Source organism: Lingula anatina, chromosome 10, assembly GCF_051362555.1.
Source record: "Lingula anatina isolate TDL-2025a chromosome 10, LinAna3.0, whole genome shotgun sequence".
NCBI classification, from domain to species: Eukaryota; Metazoa; Brachiopoda; class Lingulata; order Lingulida; family Lingulidae; genus Lingula; species Lingula anatina.
Window position 1 is genome coordinate 18,163,587 of NC_141776.1, and position 18,080 is coordinate 18,181,666.

General features: G+C 36.4%; 2 protein-coding genes and 1 long non-coding RNA gene across 3 annotated transcripts in view; all 3 read right to left on the reverse strand.

Annotated features, from left to right (window-relative positions):
- Nucleotides 1-3,537: 3,537 nt before the first annotated feature.
- The window catches only part of LOC106177233 (alpha-1,6-mannosylglycoprotein 6-beta-N-acetylglucosaminyltransferase A), a 30,227-nt gene continuing 15,684 nt past the window's right edge, over nt 3,538-18,080 (reverse strand). The window contains exon 12 of the mRNA XM_086997512.1: nt 3,538-3,805. Within this exon, the coding sequence (XP_086853638.1) occupies nt 3,546-3,805 (260 nt within the window). The 3' untranslated portion in view covers nt 3,538-3,545. The remainder of the gene's footprint in view (nt 3,806-18,080) is intronic.
- Nucleotides 7,030-10,440, reverse strand: LOC106160239 (uncharacterized). Its single transcript, XR_015331385.1, has 3 exons — nt 10,326-10,440; nt 7,701-7,916; nt 7,030-7,513 (listed from the first exon to the last, which is right to left on the reverse strand). It is a non-coding gene; the product is annotated as an uncharacterized LOC106160239 (long non-coding RNA).
- Nucleotides 10,670-16,533, reverse strand: LOC106177230 (uncharacterized). The gene is made up of 4 exons (XM_086997756.1): nt 13,448-16,533; nt 12,941-13,177; nt 12,400-12,615; nt 10,670-12,203 (listed from the first exon to the last, which is right to left on the reverse strand). Exons 1-4 carry the CDS (start codon nt 13,494-13,496, stop codon nt 11,941-11,943), a joined length of 765 nt encoding a protein of 254 aa, XP_086853882.1. The 5' UTR covers nt 13,497-16,533; the 3' UTR covers nt 10,670-11,940.

Here is an 18,080-nt window from a genome sequence, read left to right on the forward strand (position 1 = left end):
TTTCAAACAGATTTCTTTCACCTAAAGTGATACATGTAACAACGCTGTTATAGCGCATATTGAATCACACCGATACATCCTTCAATTAAGTGCAATATTTTGAAAAGTGAACTTCCAAATTATCAGTAAAGATGCCAAACAAATGTTTTGTTAATAGCAACATCGAAATTAAGGGGCTATTAAAACTAAAAAATGTTTAACCAAAGCAGGCGCCAGGCTATGATTACCACCCTAGTCGCCAAGCACGCGTCTTCACGATAATGTATTACTTAGCTACGGAGTTACATACATAGGAAACTGATCGCTTTCTCGTGCCAATTTACGAAGCAGCCAAAATGGCTATTGAAGTTTTTTTAAAATTTTTTATTTTTAAGATAAATTAAAATGATCCCTCTTGAGACCTTGTCGTCTTCACACTAGTTTAGGTCAGTCTTGGGAGCGATCACCACCTGCACATTTCTAATACAATGTGAATGGTCAGTTTTTACAACACTACCCCAGCGTGGCATATCATCTAATAATATACATGTATATTTAGCTTAGCACATCAATATCATTTAATTGTTTCACAACGATAGGAGATACTTAAAAGGCATGTGTTACGTAGTCATAAATGCTTTTCTGGGGTATTTCTGAAGTGATTTAGCCACATTTATTAGTCTCGTCCTACACTTGTCCCAAGCAGATGTCCTCATAATATTCAGAACCAGTGTCTGCCTGCAAGTCGCTGGACTGGGCAGTACTGGGCAGAAGTTCACAGACACATTGGTCATTTCCAGCACAGAGAACGTTTATGGCCGCACACTTCCAGTGTTGCATACAGGAGATGCTGCATTCGGTGATGCTGCGGACATTCAGCGTAGATATGGGCACAAGGCTTGCACGAGCATCTGCAGCTACCCTCTGGAAGGTGGTTGCACTTGAAATACCTTACAAAAACATAAGTAAAATATGGGACCTACAAAACTCATAACAAGGACGTGTCAGTGGGTGACTCACCAGTTATTTCAACGTTGAATTAATCAAAAAATGTGTAAGGTTACTATAAATATATGTAATTTTAGGCACATGAAAACTCATATTAATATACATATGTAGACACAATGAAATTCCATCAACTCACCATGAACCTCCACTTCACATAGCTGCAAGTGATGGCTGTCACTGCCAACTTTAATAATCAAGACATATCGTCCTCTCAGTGGTGACCCACAGGACAGAGAGGTGTTCCCCACAGGTGCCGCCCCCGGGTAACTGGCGCAGAGTTTGTACTGGCTGAATGATGAACTATCCTCGTAAGAGGTTCCAACTCTCACTTCGAAATTATTCAAACGGTAAGCTGAAAATAGAAAAGTACCAAATTGTTTTCAAAAATTTGACAGTATACTTTTATCATACTTTAATGTGATATATAACGGTAAATTTAACATAGATCATTTATTAAGACCATGCAAGTACGTGGTAGGTTCATACAGAGATGGATAAAATATTTGTTATCATTGAAGGAAATAGTAACATGTAAATACACGTTTTGTCATCCCCTTTCACATGCATTATCTCAAGTGGATCATATACCGATCTGTTTTACACTAACAGAAACAAGAAATGCTGTTTACATGTACGAAAAAAAGTCATTGAATAAATTGATAATATATGTAATAGACAGAATCGACGTACTATATCCGTCTCCACGGTTTGTTATGACTACACCGGCCACCCTCGCCGTGGTTTCTAAGTCCACCAGCCACCATTGACCTTGACCACCATTAGTATGGGTACAACTCCCATGGGACTTGTCGTCGTCATAGTTACCATCCACAGCGAGGCTGGCATCGCATGTCTGGTAGGTGGAACTTTGGTTGGCAGGTTTGCCTTTTGCCAAATTGCAACCTCTGCATAGTGTCCCATCTGAAAGATACCAATGTCATCAGTTATTATTATCATGGTTATTATTATGAATATAACAATAAATATTAAAAATCCTTTTCATCCTAAATCGGATTGAAAGGACATTACAGAACAATTTTAATTTCAGAAACAAATATCTTACCACATGGATGAATAATATCCAAAAAACATATTTTCAGCTCTATGAAAAATCAATTATAAAACATCGCTTTTGTCTAGTGCATTTGTCTAGTGCCTCTGCAAAACTTACCCAAATATATGACAGTTACTCCGAGAAAAAGCAGTCTTAGGACCACCATGCTATAGTCACACACCTCGTTATCCAGCAGCTGCAGATTGCAGACAAATCAAGAAAATGTCCCGTTGTTGTCTCGGATGGTGATCTGATAAGAGTGGGGTGAGTGCAGGAGAAAAGTTCAGCTGATGCTTGAATATTAAAAAGAGAGCCACTGTTAATTGCATTCAACAGTTACGTAATTGATGGATAGTTAAATATATGTATCACCGAGTGTTTTCAACGTGTATGACGCATGGAATCGAACGTAATCAAATTGCCATTTCTATATCATAATAACATCTTTCTGCACTTTCAGTGCCAATAATCAATTACAAAATGTGTCTTTATGAATTTTTGACTACACACATTTTCATCATTCGAGCAACTGATCGAGCCTGTTCCCTCCCAGGTGAGGCATCCCAATGAATAAAATTTCCATTATATATTCAAGTAATATTATTTATCAAATTGATTCCTCCTGTATTTCTGTCTCAGGTCCATGTTTTATTTAACATCGCTAATATAGATCTCAAAAATGAATGATACCTTTGTCTTCAGCCATTTCACACAGCCACTGGAGCCTTCGTGATACGTTTGCAAATTGAACAGATGATTTTGTCCCGTGTCATCAGTCAATGAAAAAATTGGGCTGATGGATTGGATACATCAACACGTTATGTTCAAAGGAACCTACATCTATACTACCACTTTATTAATACCTGTGAAATTCGATGCTAGGTGTGGTTATGTCTAGATTAATAGGTAAATGTTGTTGATGTTTGTAGTTCGCCCTTAAACATACTGAGTTTTGATGTTTTTTGTTTGTTTATTTTTATTTATTTATTTTTTGCTTTTTAAAATTACTTTAAACCCCCTAGCACTCACATATTGTTTTGCTGCATCTTCAGAAGAGAACAGGCCCACGTATATAATATATGTACTATAATTTGGGAGGAAACAGGAGTTCACCGCCACGTGGATACCTCTGTAGCAAAAGCAGTTTGCTTTAATTGAATTAGTTTTAAGTATCATGTAGTAAGGATTTCGATTGAAGAAGTTCATCAAGCAAAAATTAAAATAATCACAACGGGAAGAGGGAAATAAAAAAAATCCATTTTACCTGCTGACGAGTGAAATTATTATTCGTATCATGAACTCGAGGGCTTTGTAAAATTAAGTTCCTCCTTGTTCTATGACACTGTCAAACCGAACACTGAGATCCCCATTGAGTTTCAAATGTCATTTTCAAAAACTTCCCTGTCTTGGTCATTGCATACTTGTAAGGGCAATTCATTGAATTATGAATAATCACTTGCCAAAATATTTACATTCGTTTGACAATAAAACAAAAAATGCTTCGTCAGCATTCATGACAAAGTGCTGCTTGTTCCTTCTTAAACGTTCTGCAAGCGCACAATCGATTGTGCTTCTCCAGTTTACTGGCGCAGTTGAACAGAATGTCATTCTGTTGAAAGAAACAATCCCTTCTTGCACCTTGCCTAACAAAAGACTGGTAAACCAACCCAGCCTCTGATACAACTGTACTGCAAGTCACATTTCTTGCCCGTAAAAAGTCCATGTTGTTGACGCTGTTGAACCTCGTGTTTTCGCAAATACGGCCTGCAGTGAAATGAAAAGGGGATGAAATGTGAAATGACGCTGATATGGCTTTTCAAGATCTCTCTCTCTCTCACACGGTGGGCATAAACATCGGAATTTTAAAATATCATTAAGGTGTGGCTTATGATATTTTACCATTATTATAAAATTCATGCATATTCGAAAACATTTTCTATTTGCTTTCACAACATTTCACGATGTCCCTGCCTTTCGATGTTTAAGGGATAACAACTGTTTGTTTTGGCCAAAAATTGGATTTCCCTCGGGTAAACGACGGTTCTCCCATGCTTACCAATGGTTAAAGAATCCATTACAGTCAAAGTTACTGTATTTTTTCTACAATTTCTATTATTATTATTATTATTATTATTATTATTATTATTATTATTACACTATATCACCAAACAAAAGTGTAGGTAAATGGCACGACAATAATCCTTAAGTAATGATGCTTGGCAAGTAATATTTAGATCCCCTTTCCAAGAAACAGGTGACACGAAACTGCAGACGCTTCAATTTGAATGAATCACAGAATATTCGTTACCAACATTTATCTTATGAATTTAAAAAAAAAAAAGAATCAGAACAGTGTGAATTTTGCAATGCTGCTAGGGAAACTATTCTTCACGTTTTCTGGGATTGCCCACATGAATAGAATGTTTGGACTTGTGTCATTTGTTCCGTAAAAGATGATTTAGGTCTTTGCGAGATCTCCTGAGATTTTTGCACTTGGGCTTTTGCAAGCCTCTGATATACTGGTTGTGCCTATAATTCGCTCGACAATCCGTATGCGTATACTCCATGTACGTATTAACTGTGTACTGACGCCCCCTGAGAGACAATGGGTTGTTTTGATAATATTTGTACAGAAATGCATGGAGAAGAGAGTAAGTCTTTCTGCGCATGTCCAAACCAGATCATAGTACCAGACCCGTTATGCGCTGTCAGCAGAGACTGGGCGTGTAGATCAAACCTGGTAAATTGATTATGGAATGCGACATTCGTATACATGTGTATAGTCACTGATTTCAACAATTGCTAATCTATATGTGTATATATATATATATATATATATATATATATATATATATATTTATTTATCTATTTATTTGTCTGTTCTATGTTCTAGCCACTAGTATCGTATTGTAATTGATTATACCTTTATGTGAAGGTGTTTGTCAATAAAGAATCTGAATCTGAATCTGATAAACGACAAAAGCCTGTGCGGGTAGCAAACAATAGCGACGTGGACTCATACAGGGCCTAAGTGCACAGGGGGAGGAGCGCATATGTAAATTATTGTACGGGAGACCCTTGGAGACGGGAGTTCGTCCTCGCCAAGCGCGACGGGAAGTAAATTGATGCGCGCTATAATCCGACTTAATTAACAGCTTTCAACTTGGCAGTATTGCACCTTGCTCTAGGCTGAATGTCGACCTGCCGTCTCGTTGTTTTGTTTGCTTCTTACAATCAGGGAAATGTTGAATTTGACCGAAAATTTCAAACTTTCTCTGGGAAGCTGTAATTTTGCGATGTGATATCTACACCATCACAGTTTATCATTTCATAAAAAGGGAAACAGCAGATGCCCTTTTTAGGGCACACAGGAGAGTTGAACAGCTATACCCACCAAATCCAAGACACGTTACCCTGGGTAATATATTTGGCACAAACTAATGAAAGTTTAATGGAATGTTTTCAGTTTTAGTTTAAATCATAAGGGGGTGTTGTCTCAATGCTTCAAAACTGGTTTTGAAGAATTCTATCCAAATTTCATAACTAATAAAAATGGTGAATATTAGGTCACGGTTACGTTAGTGGCGCGGGTACAAAAACTTTTTATAATCATGTAAATAATAACAATATTTTTGCTATTATCCATACACACTTCAATCATGAGGGGAACATCACTCTCACATGCTTTTAAAATGGAATTTACAAACACAAAGAAATAATGCATATATTTTGTTTACTGTAACTCTGTCACATGGGACACACACTGAACAAAGTTGATCTAAAGAATGTTCCAGATTGTAGTTTTTTTATCAGAATTATTATATATAATATAAACTTATATATGTCTTAATATAATTATATATGTCTTAATTATTGCAATGATTCCCAAAAATATTCTAGAACTTCCTTTGTAAGCATATCACGGGCCAGCTAAGAGACATAACTAATAAAAAGATCAATTTACCGCATGGTTAGTGCAGACCGCTTGGGTGCAATGTATTTCAAAAGGTTTCTAGCTCATGCGAGCCTTAACGCATTCCGTATACTCACAAACACCAGACGGGTGCGGGCGCACCAAACGCATTCGTCTGCGCATTTCTAGAACTTCACAAAAGGGGTCGAAACGTCCTCCTTTATGCTTCTTTGCTCGCTACACAATTATATTTATTCTTTAACAAAAAACCTTCTAGGTTTTATTGAATCGTCTTTGAAATTTGCTCGTTCCTCGTTTACACTAAAATGATTGTCAGTAAAATTCGCTTGCAAAGCCTCCTTTCTGCTTCAGGGGTCACTAAGAAATTGCATTAAAAGTATACTGCCCCTTAAAAGGTTCAAGGTTCACTATAAAAAATTACATTGAAAGTATATAGCCCCTATCGAAAATGAAGGTCGAAAACGACTTACTTATACTACTTATGGCCCCCCTGCAGTGCACCACTAGCAAAGAATGACAGTCTTATATAACACATTTAACTTTAATTTACACCTTAATTGCCTCCATAAAAAAGCGTATTGGTTTTTATAGTTATGATAAACGATCCAAAACGTGTCGTCTGGATATACAATTTGTAGGTGGCACATTTCTTTATGAAAGTTTTGCACTCAACAAATCCTTTTGAACCATGTGTAATTAAAAAGTTTCAGATGAAATTTATCGTAGCCAAAAAAGCCAATACATGTACATATAAATAAAATGATATGCTCACGTACAATAGTAATAGTCGATTATCTGTCACGTTGTGACAACATAATCATTTTGTACACAGTCAACAATAAAAAGCACCAAAGCGCACACATTATACGGAATAAAGAGTTGATACATTGATTTGTTTCAGTTTCCCACTGCCATACCAGAAACGATGGCCCAAAGCATGAGATAATGCTGTCGAGTTAAATCTACATCAGGGTGAATATGCTAGCTGGAGCTTGTGATATAACAGAATCGGTGGTTTGACCCAATTATCCCACTTGCAATCACGTCGACTAGTTTAGGTCCGTAATGTGAGCGATCAGCACTAGCACATTCCTAATACAATATCAATGTTGAGTGTTTGACAACACTTCCCAGCGTGGCATACTGTCTAATAATACATATTAAGCTTTGCACAACAAAATCATTTAATTATTTGGCAACAATAAAAAATACTTTAAAAAGACGTGTAACGAAGACACGAATGCTTCCCTGAAGTATTCATTTGACTGTCTCGTCTTACAATGTACTCAAGCAGTTGCCTTCATGATATTCATAGCCAGTGCTTGTCTGCAAGTCCCCGGACTGGGCAGTGTTGAGCAGTAGTTCACAGACACATTGGTCATTTCCAGCACAGAGAATGTTTATGGCCACACACTCCCAGTGTTGCACACAGGAGATGCTGCATTCGATGAGGCTGCGGACATTCAGCGTGGATATGGGCACAAGGGTTGCGCGCGCATCTGCTGCTACCCGTTTGAACGTAGTTGTACTTGTAATACCTATACAAAAAATAACTACGGTACTTACGAAACCTGTAGCAAAGACGCGCGAGTAAGTAATTTACCTTTTTTTTCAACGTTGAATTAGTCATAAATTGTGTTCATGTAAGATTAACAGATGCATGCAAACCCCTAAAAATTCATATTAATATACATATGTACGCAAAGTGAAATACTGTAAACTCACCATGAACCTCCACCTCACAAAGCTGCAAGTAACTATCGTCACTACCAACTTTAATGATCAAGACATATCGTCCTCTCAGTGGTGACCCACAGGACAGAGACGTGTTCCCCACAGGTGCCACCCCCGGGTAACTGGCGCAGAGTTTGTACTGGGTGAATGATGAATTATTCTCATAAGAGGTTCCTACTCTCACTTCGAAATTATTCAAACGGTCAGCTGAAAATAAAAAGTGGCTAATATTTAAATCTAATATTACACATGTAGCGGCAAAGTAAACAGTAGATCAGGGTCCTGTATCTCGAAAGCTTCGATCCCTATGTTGCGCACGTGCGCGAGCATGGCGAGCGTGCGCTGCGATTGCAACCGCCTGCTATCTCGAAGCCTTAGCAAACACAACGCAATTATAACCTCAAACTCTACTAAAATTCGATTGCCGCAAAAATGTAATTTTTTCACCATGACGCAAATCAAGAGGTTGTTTTTATTTATAGGAATATCATAATTACAAATACTGATATTTGAAGTATTTGACACCGATAAAATGTCAAAAAACAATTCAATAAGCGAAGCTTGGACTGACACAATTACTGACACATTAGTGAGTAGTGTTCAGTCTCACAATAATAGACATTGAGGAAGGTCACGGTGCGACCGAATGCTTTGTTTCTGCTTTTTCATTTTGTGTAGAAAATAACCCTTTTAAATTTATTGTTATTATCAATAGACTATACACAGATAATTAAATTCACCAGAAAATATAAAATAATGTATGAAATGTTTAATTTTGAAATTTTTCTGCATAATAAAACATGACTTTAGCATTCTTCACGTGAATATTTACAGCAATTTTTTCTATCAGAGGTACCAGTGATTCAATCATTAAAAGCTTCCATGTTTTTGTTACATGTTTTATTATATGCTATTATGACTAGCAATCCAACATTGCCACCATGTTTAATTACATGAAAGACACATTAAAATGAGGAATTATGCATACGCCGAGGTCTTTGCGACTAATTTGTATCGCTGCAAATAATAGCCTCGAAACTAAGGGTGATTTCGCCATTAGCGCACGGCCGGTATTTGCGAAACTTTCGAGATATGGGATAGCGCACGTGCGCAACATAGCGAAGCTTTCGAGATACGGAGCTCGTAAGCTTCGCTATGTTGCGCACTTTCGCGAGCATGGCGATTCCGCGCTATTTGCGAGTGCGATTGCACCCACCCGCTATCTCGAAGCCTTAGCAAACGCAATGCAATTATAACCTCAAACTCTACTAAAATTCGATTGCGATTCAATTGTTAAGACGTCATAACACAATTACACAAAATTTTATTTTTTTTTCACCTTGACGCTCATCAAGAGGTTGTTTTTATTTGTAGGAAGATCATAATGACAAATACTGATATTTTAAGTGTTTGACACCAATAAAATATCAAAAAACAATTCAATAAGCGAAGCTTGGACTGACACAATTACTGAAACATTGGTGAGTATTGTTCAGTCTCACAATAATAGACATTGAGGAAAGTCACGGTGCGACTGAATGCTTTATTTGTGCTTTTTCATTTTGTGTAGAAAATAACACTTTAAATTTATTGTTATTATCAATAGACTACACAGATAATTAAATTCACCAGAAACATAAAATGATGTATGAAATGTTTAATTTTGAATTTTTTATGCATAATAAAACATGACTTTAGCATTCTTCACGTGAATATTTAAAACCAGTTTTTCTATCAGAGGTACCGAGTGATTCAATCTATTATAACCTTCCATGTTTTTGTTATATGTTTTGTTATATGCTATTATGACTAGCAACCCAAACTTGCCGCCATGTTTAATTACATGAAAGACACATTAAAATGACAAATTATGCATACGCAGAGGCCATTGTGACTAGTTTGTATCGCCGCAAATAATAGCCTCGAAACTATGACGCAAATCAAGAGGTTGTTTTTATTTATAGGAATATCATAATTACAAATACTGATATTTGATGTATTTGACACCGATAAAATGTCAAAAAACAATTCAATAAGCGAAGCTTGGACTGACACGATTACTGAAACATTGGTGAGTATTGTTCAGTCTCACAATGATAGACATTGAGGAAAGTCACGGTGCCATTGAATGCTTTGTTTCTGCTTTTTAATTTTGTGTAGAAAATGACACTTTTAAATTTATTATTATTATCAATAGACTACACAGATACGCAGAGGCCATTGTGACTAGTTTGTATCGCCGCAAATAATAGCCTCGAAACTAATGCTGATTTCGCCATTAGCGCACGGCCGCAATTTGCGAAGCTTTCGAGATATGGGATAGCGCACGCTCGCCATGCTTGCGCACGCTCGCCACAAGCGAAGCTTTTGAGATACGGGGCCCTGATATAAAAACCGTACGAAGTAGGTAGATACGCGTATACATATAGATAAAATGTCACTATTATTAAAAATACATGTTGCTACACGATATCTTGTCTTATTTTCACATGCATAATCATAACAGGATCGCACTAACTTAGTAACCGCCCAAAACTTTGATCTACGGCAATAAAAGCGTGAATTGCGATAATGATACATCTTCAGTATATATAAATATTAAACCAAAGGACTTACAACAGCAGTCGCCACGGTTTGTTATGATAACACCGGCCACACTCGCCGTGGTTTCTAAGTCCACCAGCCACCATTGACCCTGACCAAGATCAGTATGGCTACATCTCCCATTGGACACGACTGGCAGGGTGCACACCGTTCACATTTACGTAAGTGGTGCTTTGGTAGGCGGGTTTGCCTTTAGCCAAATTTTGCGTGCAGCCTCTGCATAGTGCCCCATCTGCCGGAGAGAGATACCAACCACATCAATTATTATTATTATTTTTATTATTATTATTTGCAAGTATAAACTGAATACTACAAAAAAATTTGCCAAGTGCTGTTTCTGCTTAACTTACCCAAAAATATCACAGTTACTGCGGCAAAAAGCACTCTTAAGGCCATCATCCTGTATTTATTCCCTCGTTATTCCAGCAGCTGCCAATGGCAGAAATCATGAAACTATTTCGTTCATGCCCTGGATGATGATTTTGCTGTGAGTGGAGTGACTGCAGAGAAACAGAGGGAAATGTTAGATTTATTGACGCTTGAACATTAAAAAGAGGATGTTTTTTATGTGTACGTCGCATGGAATCGACAAAAAGCACTCTTAATGTCATCATTCTTTATTCTTAATGTTATCATCCTTTATTCACACACTTAGTTGTCCTAGCAGCTGCCGATGGTAGAAATCAACACAATATTCCGTTCATGCCCTGGGTGATTTTGCTGAGAGTGGAGTGACTGAAGAGAAACAGAGTAAAATGTTAGATCAATTTTTCTTTTTTTTTTTTTTTTTGCGTCGCATGGAATCGAACCTTATGACGTAACATGATCACTTTCATCATTCACGTTACTGTCTCACCTTGCTCTCTCTTAGCTGAGTAATCAATCAATAAAACGAGTAATCAATCAATAAAACGAGTAATCAATCAATAAAACACCCGTTGCCACGTGAAGGAGATATAACTGATTAAACTGATTCCTGTTCATCGTATATAATTTTTATTTAATTTTTGTATTTTGAGGGTATCACCCAAAGCATGAGATACTGCTGTCGCGTTAAAAAATAGGTCAGGGTGAATTTGCTAACTAGAGCTCATGATATAACAGAACCGTTTGTGGGATGAAAAACTATGTTATCGCTTTCAAACAGATTTCTTTCACCTAAAGTGATACATGTAACAACGCTGTTATAACGCATATTGAATCACACCGATACATCCTTCAATTAAGTGCAATATTTTGAAAAGTGAACTTCCAAACTATCAGTAAAGATGCCAAACAAAAGTTTTATTAATTGCAACATCGAAATTGAAGTTTTTTTATTTTTTATTTATAAGTCAAATTTAAATGATCCTTCTTGAGACCATGTCGTCTTCACACTAGTTTAGGTCAGTCTTGGGAGCGATCACCACCTGCACATTTCTAATACAATATGAATGGTCAGTTTTTACAACACTACCCCAGCGTGGCATATCATCTAATAATATACATGTATATTTAGCTTAGCACATCAATATCATTTAATTGTTTCACAACGATAGGAGATACTTAAAAGGCATGTGTTACGTAGTCATGAATGCTTCCCTGGGGTATTTCTGAAAGTGATTTAGCCACATTTTTTAGTCTCGTCCTACACTTGTCCCAAGCAGATGTCCTCATAATATTCAGAACCAGTGTCTGCCTGCAAGTCGCTGGACTGGGCAGTACTGGGCAGAAGTTCACAGACACACTGGTCATTTCCGGCACAAAGAACGTTTATGGCCGCACACTTCCAGTGTTGCATACAGGAGATGCTGCATTCGGTGAGGCTGCGGACATTCAGCGTGGATATGGGCACAAGGCTTGCACGAGCATCTGCAGCTACCCTCTGGAAGGTGGTTGCACTTGAAATACCTATACAAAAACATAAGTAAAATATGGGACCTACAAAACCCATAAAAAGGACGTGTCAGTAGGTGACTCACCAGTTATTTCAACGTTGAATTAATAAAAAAAATGTGTAAGGTTACTATAGATACATGTAATTTTAGGCACATGAAAACTCATATTAATATACATATGTAGACACAATGAAATTCCATCAACTCACCATGAACCTCCACTTCACATAGCTGCAATTGATGGTTGTCACTGCCAACTTTAATGATCAAGACATATCGTCCTCTCAGTGGTGACCCACAGGACAGAGACGTGTTCCCCACAGGTGCCACCCCCGGGTAACTGGCGCAGAGTTTGTACTGGCTGAATGATGAACTATCCTCGTAAGTGGTTCCAACTCTCACTTCGAAATTATTCAGACGGTAGGCTGAAAATGGAAAAGTAGCAAATTGTTTCATAAATTTGACAATGCACTTTTATCATACTTTGATGTGATATGTAACGGCAAATTTAACAAGAGATCATTTATTAAGACCGTGCTAGTACGTGGTAGGTAGATGCAGCAATGGATAAAATATTTGTTATCATTGAAGGAAATAGTAACATGTAAATACACGTTTTGCCGTCCCCTTTCACATGCATTATCTCAAGTAGATCATATACCTATCTGTTTTACACTAACAGCAACAAGAAATGTGGTTTACATGTACGATAAACTCATTGAATTTATATAATATACGGAATCAACGTACTATATCCGTCCCCACGGTTTGTTATGATTACACCGGCCACCCTCGCCGTGGGTTCTAAGTCCACCAGCCACCATTGCCCCTGACCAGCATTAGTATGGGTACAACTCCCATGGGTCTTGTCGTCGTCATAGTTACCGTCTACAGCGAGGCTGGCATCGCATGTCTGGTAGGTGGAACTTTGGTAGGCGGGTTTGCCTTTTGCCAAATTCTGCGTGCAACTTCTGCATAGTGTCCTATCTGAAAGACACCAATGTCATCAATTATTATTATTATTATTATGACTATTATTACGTGCAAGTATGAATTAAATACAACAATGAATATTACATATCCTTTTCATCCTAAATAGGATTGAAAGGACATTACAGAACAATTTTACTTTCAGAAACAAATATCTAACCACGGATGAATAATGTCCAAAATACATATTTTTCAGCTCTATTAAAAATCATTTATAAAACACCGCTTTTGTATAGTGCCTTTGTCTAGTGCCTCTGCAAAACTTACCCAAATATATAATAGTTACTCCGAGAAAAAGCAGCCTTAGGACCACCATGCTATAGTCACACACCTCGTTATCTCAGCAGTTGCCAATGGCAGACAAATCAAGAAAATATCCCGTTGTTGTCCTGGATGGTGATCTGATAAGAGTGGGGTGAGTGTAGAAAATCTCAGAAGAAAAGTTCAGCTGATGCTTGAATATTTAAAAAGAGAGCTATTGCTAATTGCATTCATCAGTTACTTAATTGATGGACAGTAAAAGATATGTATAACTGGGTGTTTTTAACGTGTATGACGCATGGAATCGAACGTAATCAAATTTCCATTTCTACATCATCGCAACGTTTTCCGCACAACAGTGCCGATAATCAATTTCAAAATGTGTCTTCATGTATTTTTGATAACATTTTCATTATTCGAGCATTTTATCAAGCCTATTTCCTCTCAGGTGAGACATCAAAATAAAAAGATATTCCATTACATCGTCAAGTGATATTATTTATCAAAATGTTTACTCGTGTATTTCTGACTCAGGTCCATATTTTATTTAATATCGCCAATATGGATCTCACAAATGAGTGATATCTTTGTCGTGAGCCATTTCACATAGCCAGTGGAGCTTTCATGATACGTTTGCAAATTGAACCGAAGATTTTGTCCCGTGTCACATGTCGATGAAAAAAACATCCGCTGATGGATTGGCTATATCAACACTTTATGTTCAAAGGAAACTACATCCATACTAGCAATTTATAAATACCTGTAGGAATTCGATGATTGTTGTGGTTGTCTCTAGAAAAAAGTAAATGTCGTGGATGTTTGTAGCCCGCCTTTACATACTGAGTTATAAATTTATCGTTGTATCTTTTTCTTCTTGTTCCCCTTGTTGCCTTAATATAACTTTAAACCCCCCTCGCTCTCGCATAGCACTCACATAGCATCAGAACCAGAAAACAAGGCAGCAAAGCTGTCAAATGTACAGACAAAAAACAGAAAATAAAGATGCAAAAAAGGTCATTTTGTCAATTTTGATGCAATAATAAATAATGCTTATAATAGCACTGTCAGTCAACACTGAATTTTAATCTTGCACAACAGGTAACATGGTCAATAACAGGAGCGGACCCAGAGATATTTTCTGACAGTATTACAAAGTATCTATGTTGCTCCATCCTCCATTTTGATGGTCTTCCAACAGAAAAAATAGATACCAGTCAATATAAACTTAATAACCTGACTGTCTTCCGGAAGACCCAGAAGATGGTCTCAATCCACCCCTTCAATAAGATTACAGTTTCAGGACCATGAGAGTTCAAATTCACATTATGAAAGTCTCAATATTTGAAAAATGATGACAGTGCATAAAATGATAAAATAATATTACATAATGTTTAAAGACATAAAAAACAATACAACTGCTTATGTAGAAATACAGAAAATGTGCAGAGCCCCAGGCAGATGAGAGCCTGCCTGGGGCTAAAAGTCACAAATGCAAGTGTTTGAGAAAAAATTATAAAGGAAAACAACAAAACTAGAAAAGCACTTTGAGAGTGCAGACCTCTGCCAAGGCAGCAATTGTTGATTATATTGATAATTGATTGATTATTGATCCGGACCACCACCAAAAATTAATCATTGTCCTCTTTGGCCCACTTCCGACAGTTCCTGAAAATTTCTGCAAAATCAGTCCATAACTTTTTGTGTTATGTGGATGACAGACAAACAGGGGTGAAAATATAACCTCCTTGGCAGAGCTTGAGGTAAATATAATTCCAATGAAGCTGCTATTCAAACTTTTAATCTTCCAGTTTGATATATATATATATATATATATATATATATATATATATATATATATATATATATATATATATTTAAAACTTATTTGCAATATTAAACAAAATTTACCTGCATAATTATCACTGCTTCCTTATTATTTATCTAGCAAAGAGCTTTACCTTTGGGAGTTTACAGGGAAATATCAACAAGTGTGCTTTACGTAATCTCATTTAATGGCCTATTAAAGCAAATGACTTTATAACTCTGAAATTAATCTAGTGATACCCAAGGGTAATTTACAGACTGACCCACTCAAAGGTCTTCAGGCCCATAAGTCACACCTTAAGAAAAGCACAAAACCATAATGCCCAAAATAGGAGACTACCAATCCGGATGCAATAATACATTATGTTTAACTGCACAGTCAACATCAACTTATGCACAACAGGTAACACAGACGAAAGTAAAAGCATAAGGCTTCAGGCCCATCAGAGTTCAAGTTTATACTTAGAAAGTGCCAGAATGAGAAAAATGAAAATTTCACAAAAAATGCATAAATACAATAAACATGATAATCCGATAGAGCTGGTTTTCTCATGAGCTGAAGGCCAATCCTAAAAATCGTACTTGTAAGTTTAAAATTATAATAAGTAGCACAGTTTTCTTTTCATAATGTTTGCAGTAGCAGTGCAAAAAGATTGTCAATTTTGATGTAACATTACATAATAAATTAGAGAATAATTATCACCAATTTTTGTTTATTGACTATAAATAGGATGGACATGTAGAAAATATGATTACCATTTGGCTTCATGTCCATGGGAGCTCTGAGTCCCATAATGAATATGCCAAAAAAGATAATGAATATAACACTAAAATGTATAACTTCCAGAAAAAGAAGCCAATTAGACTGCTTTTCTAACTCAGGCTGCATTTTAGTCCTGTGTTTCTTTTTTGAAAGTTTGACAGTCATAAGTAACACGGTTTTTCCATAATGGTCATCAAGGCAGCAGCACCAAAAATTGTGTTTTCTGCTATTTTGATGCAACATTACATAATGCTTAACAGCATAATGACCATCGATTTTTAATAATAAAATATAAGTGTCATGGATTTTCACAAAATGTGACTAGCACGGGTCTTCAAGCCCGTGGAGGTTCTAAGTCGCACCTTGGAAATGCCAATATGTGAAAAATTAAATTTTCACAAAAAACTGTTTAATTGCCAGAAAAAATTACCAAACAGACTGCATTGCCAACTGAAGCTGTATTTTAGACCCATGTTTCTTTCCTGTAAGTTTGAAAACAGTAATTGACATGATTTTTGTTAAATGGTCATCATGGGAGCAGTGCCCAAAATAGGGGTTTCTTCAAATTTTGATGCAACATTACATAATGTTTAACAGCATAATGACCATCAATTTTTAATTATAAAATATTAGTATCACGGATATTCAGGAAATGTGACAAGCAAAGGTCTTCAGGATCATGGAACTTCAAAGTCACACCTTGAAAATGCCAATAAGTGAAAAATTAAATTTTCACAAAAAACTGTTTAATTGCCAGAAAAATTTACCAAACAGACTGCATTGCCTACTGGAGCTGTATTTTAGTCCCATGTTTCTTTCCTGTAAGTTTGAGAACAGTAAGTGACATGATTTTCCTTAAATGGTCATCATGGGAGCAGTGCCCAAAATAGGGGTTTCTTCAAATTTTCATGCAATATTACATAATGTTTTACAGCATAATGACCATCAATTTTTAATTATAAAATATTAGTATCATGGTTATTCAGAAATGTGACTAGCAAAAGCCTTCAGGCCCATGGAACTTCAAAGTCACATATTGAAAATGCCAAAATGTAAACAATACAGCACTGTTCTGAAATGGGTTTATTTCCATTTTTAACACTTTTTAAACATAAAACAAAATAAACAGTTTACTGCCATTTTTATATGACCAATGAAGAAAATTGATGAGATGGGAAAAGTATCAATAGAACAGTTTTAAATGCCCAACTTCCTCCATTCTGAGATTCTGAACATAGTGGATGAATGCATCTGACAAACTGCAATGATATGAGTTTATTTCCATTTTTGACACTTTATTACACAATACATGATAACAAGTTTACCATCATTTTTACAAAATCAACTAACAATGTTGTAAAGATGCAGGAATTGCCAAACAAACACATTTACGTATCTTATTAGTTCAATAATGAGACTGTTAACATGCCTAAGAATTGAATGTGAGGAAATGTGAAAAAACAGCATTACCTTTTAAAATAATGGACTGATTATGCTGATTTTCAAACTCAACCTGCGTTTTAGTAAGATTGGCCCCTCCTGTGAGTATAATGACAATTGGCCAATCTGTTTTTCTTATATTGTGTTATCAGTGTTGCATATATACTGAAAAAAAGTGAAAAAAAAACAGCATAAATTCCCTATAAGTGACCCGATCGTGCTGATTTTCGAATTTGACCTGCGTATTATGAATATTTATCAGTTCTGTAAGTTTCAAGCCAAAGGGTAAAACAGCTCTTCATTTATTGTGTTATCAGTGTTGCAAAAATGCTGAAAAAAAGTGAAAAAATAGCCTAAATTCACTAAAAATGACCCAATCATGCTGATTTTCGAACTTGACCTGCGTATTATGAATATTCATCAGTTCTGTAGGTTTCAAGCCAAAAGGTCAAATGGTTTTCCATTTATGGTGTTATCGGTGCTGCATATATGCTGAAAAAAGAGAATAAAAAATAGCCTAAATTCACTAAGAGTGACCCGATCATGCTGACTTTCGAACTTGACCTGCGTATTATGAATATTCATCAGTTCTGCAAGTTTCAAATCAAAAGG